Source organism: Hylaeus volcanicus, chromosome 1 (assembly GCF_026283585.1).
Source record: "Hylaeus volcanicus isolate JK05 chromosome 1, UHH_iyHylVolc1.0_haploid, whole genome shotgun sequence".
NCBI classification, from domain to species: Eukaryota; Metazoa; Arthropoda; class Insecta; order Hymenoptera; family Colletidae; genus Hylaeus; species Hylaeus volcanicus.
The window spans coordinates 4,270,843-4,274,155 of NC_071976.1; the positions used below are offsets into that span (position 1 = coordinate 4,270,843).

At 42.6% G+C, this 3,313-nt stretch overlaps 1 protein-coding gene across 1 annotated transcript in view; it reads left to right on the forward strand.

Moving 5' to 3' along the window:
* LOC128874009 (uncharacterized) overlaps window positions 1-2,972 on the forward strand; it is a 4,047-nt gene extending 1,075 nt beyond the window's left edge. The window contains exons 2-3 of the mRNA XM_054118205.1: window positions 207-1,332; window positions 1,727-2,972. Of these exons, the coding sequence (XP_053974180.1) occupies window positions 207-1,332; window positions 1,727-2,220 (1,620 nt within the window). The 3' untranslated portion in view covers window positions 2,221-2,972. The remainder of the gene's footprint in view (window positions 1-206; window positions 1,333-1,726) is intronic.
* The last annotated feature ends 341 nt before the right edge of the window (window positions 2,973-3,313 follow it).

Genomic DNA, 3,313 nt, shown 5'->3' on the forward strand with positions numbered 1-3,313 from the left:
ATTTTCGTAGGCAGATTCGCCAAGATTTTATTTTGCATAAAGATCCGAGGTCTAGAAATAATAAAATAGTATAGCGCGTTGTAAAACGTGAGATAGCAATCGCGTGCTTCCAGCGTCCCTTTGATCCGCAATTACTTCAGTGGCTCGAATCACTAAAAGGAAGCTTTTATTCGTCAACTTCCTTTCTATCGAAATTCTTTTCGCAGTTGTCGCTGGTCTCCACGGGCACCGCATACAGCTCTACGAACCACACGCGACAACAGAAACGTCACGTGCCAGCGGCCTCAGTGCACCAATCAGCCAACGTTCCACCTTACTGGGAGTACATTCTCCGTGAATTCGTGTTCAAGACGATCTCGCCGCCACCACCAGGCAACAATGACCTGTACAAACGACTCTTGGACGCGCCTCTTTACGGCGGCCCATTTCCGATCGTCTCGAGCGACGCTGCCAGCGTCGTTCTGTCGCGCGGTGACGTTTATTACCTCCCAAACGGGCACTGGCTCCTTTGCCAAGAGGGATGCAACGACTGCGAGCCGTGCATCGAGCACACGCATCCCACCGTCAAGTGGATCCTTCGAAGGATCAAGAGGCTCCCGTCCCACGGTCCAGCGCGACACGATCTTCAGTTGACGATAGTCCCTCAGATAGACGGCAGTTACCACATGAGCAATCTCTGGCCGCGATCCTACGTCTACGTGAGCACTCAGGCCGACGAGATCGCCTACTACAAAGACAAACACGGCTACAGCGCTGCCGGAAACGTTTACACGAATCCCGAGAACAGTTTCTCAGTGAAGCAGCGAAAGTCCAATAATTCCTGGAGATTCCTCGAGAGGGACTCGGGCGAACAACGCGTGCCCGAAGAACAGAGCAACGCAACCACTGCTCGACAACTTTTCGAGGGTGATAGTGGACGGAGTGTTGGCGCAACAGTGCCATTCGTAAAGGACACAACCGAGAAGACAACCGAGAAGAGTACCAAGGAGCAACAGCCTCGCGTAAAACCTGCTGACAAACTGATCGCGAACGATACTGTGACTACTGCTGCTCCTATCGACAATACGAGGAACAGGTTGAGACAGTTGATACCCAAACTGATCCTTGGAACTGATCAACTGGGCCAAAAGCATTTGGTGCACGTAGTGCCTGCTGATGGATCCAACAACGTCAACTCAACGAGTTTGGTTTCATCAAATCCTTCAAATTACGCTGGGATGGGCCAGTATCATAACAGGACTGCTTATCAGCGAATGATGCGTAGGGTCTTCGATTCTTTGAGCAGCAACAAGCGATCCATCGAGAGCTTTCTTGAACCGTTGATGCGTACAGGTTAGTTTGTAAAAGAACAGATAGCAATATATACCCCCGTTTAAAAGTATATGGACACTTCCTTATGTAGAAATAAATATCTAACGAAAGTTGAGAATCTATTAATATCAATTACATCATTTATGTTTCGATAGGTTTATTTTTCTTTAAGTATCGTTCAAAATGTTTAATGTTATTTTAATATTATAAAATGTAAATAGATTGATATCGTTAAGTATTATTAAGTACATGGGTGGAACCATTTCAAAAATGGATGTCAAGTACACTGGCTGCAAAAACGTTATAAAAATTGCCTCGAGAAGGACCACAATAATACTACCCACTTAAACAGATACGCGTTAAAAAAAAAAGCTAAACTGTATATGGTGGTAATTGTACTTGCCTTAATTTTCAGGAAACGTGAATCAACAATTCGAGGAACATGAACAGCAGGAGACTAGGAACGCGCTCGCAGGATTGGGACAACTAAATCGTTCCCATCAAGTTTACAACGATCGAATTCGTAATGGAACGTCGACGCAGATGCGCTTGCCTCATAATGATAGATTCATAAGTAATGCCATCAGTCTTAATCGTAACGCTGACGATAGTAACGATTTATATTTTAAGACACAAAACGGATTCGACACGACATTCGATCAGAATAGCCACGGAAATGGTAACGTTTCTGGTACTTTCAATTCTGAATCTGCCAATAGTGATTTTTATAGCGAGAATGCTTTTAATAGTAGCATGAAACACGGTGGTGGTTTGCGTACCGGTCGTGAACATAAACTTGGACCTCGTAAGTTTAAAATAGTTGTTACCACCGAATCGACGACGAAATCAATGAATAAGTCAGACGCATTTTCGAATCATAGTCGAAGTACTCTGGAAGGGAATAGTTAAATCCTGACATTATACCGAATAACGGTTAGGATTCTCTGTATCTTGGTGGATGAAGTGCAGCTTGATAATTCTATAGTATTTTGTACGATATTGTAGAAAGTTTCTATTCTCAATGATTAATAAAAGTCACGGGTAACTTAAAGTTTTTAATGGAACGAGAGCCGGCGTATGTAGTTCTCTAGGAAACTGGAACAAGATCGCAGTGCTTAATTCTAACCTTATTTTCTCACTAAGCAAAGTCAGTAATTGTAACTTCGGGCGCTGAAACTTGCGTGTACGTGAACGCAATATAGCGAATTCAAGGAATTCGTGAAACTTTACCTTAACGCAATATCCCAAAACTTTTTCGTTGTACACTTAAATGATAAAATGTGTGTTGCTTTCCTTGGCGACTAATGAAGTAGCCATTAATATTCAGTCGTATTAAATACGCTTGCTGCTGGATTCTCTCATTATACAATAGTTTATTCATTGATACATACAATGGGGTATCTAAAATCATATAGAAGTATTCATAAGATCCATTAAATTTGATTTTGATACATTCACGACTGCTGGCGTGCATTTACGTCACGTCAAATTCTATTACTGGTTACGAAAAGATTACGAAAACCTTTTTATCTTATACACTAGATATCGGGCATTGATATTGATATTTCAAAGTATATCTTGTCATTTTTATCTTCGCCTTAACGATACAAATTTCCGTTGTCCAGCTTCGGAATTTTATTTCTTTTCGTTAGTAGGGGCTCTCGTTGCAATACGAAAAATATGATAATAAATGTGTAACTATGTTACTATTACTATTATTACGGGATAAAGAGATTTCCTACTTACCCTTTATATCCACCCCAGCACTTACACCCTTCCTGTCTAAATATCGCATAATAAAACAAACTAATAGCATCGAGCCAGGAATGTCACTTAACACGGTAAGCCCGCGGGTAGTTCCATCGACGGCACCGCTAAGAGGATCGACGATCCTTAATCGGGCCTGGCGCGATCGTTTAAAACGATTATAACCCTTCCTTGTCCCTCGCCTGGTATCACCCGCCGTTGCGTCAGTCTCGCGCGATACCTAGCGATGCGAGAG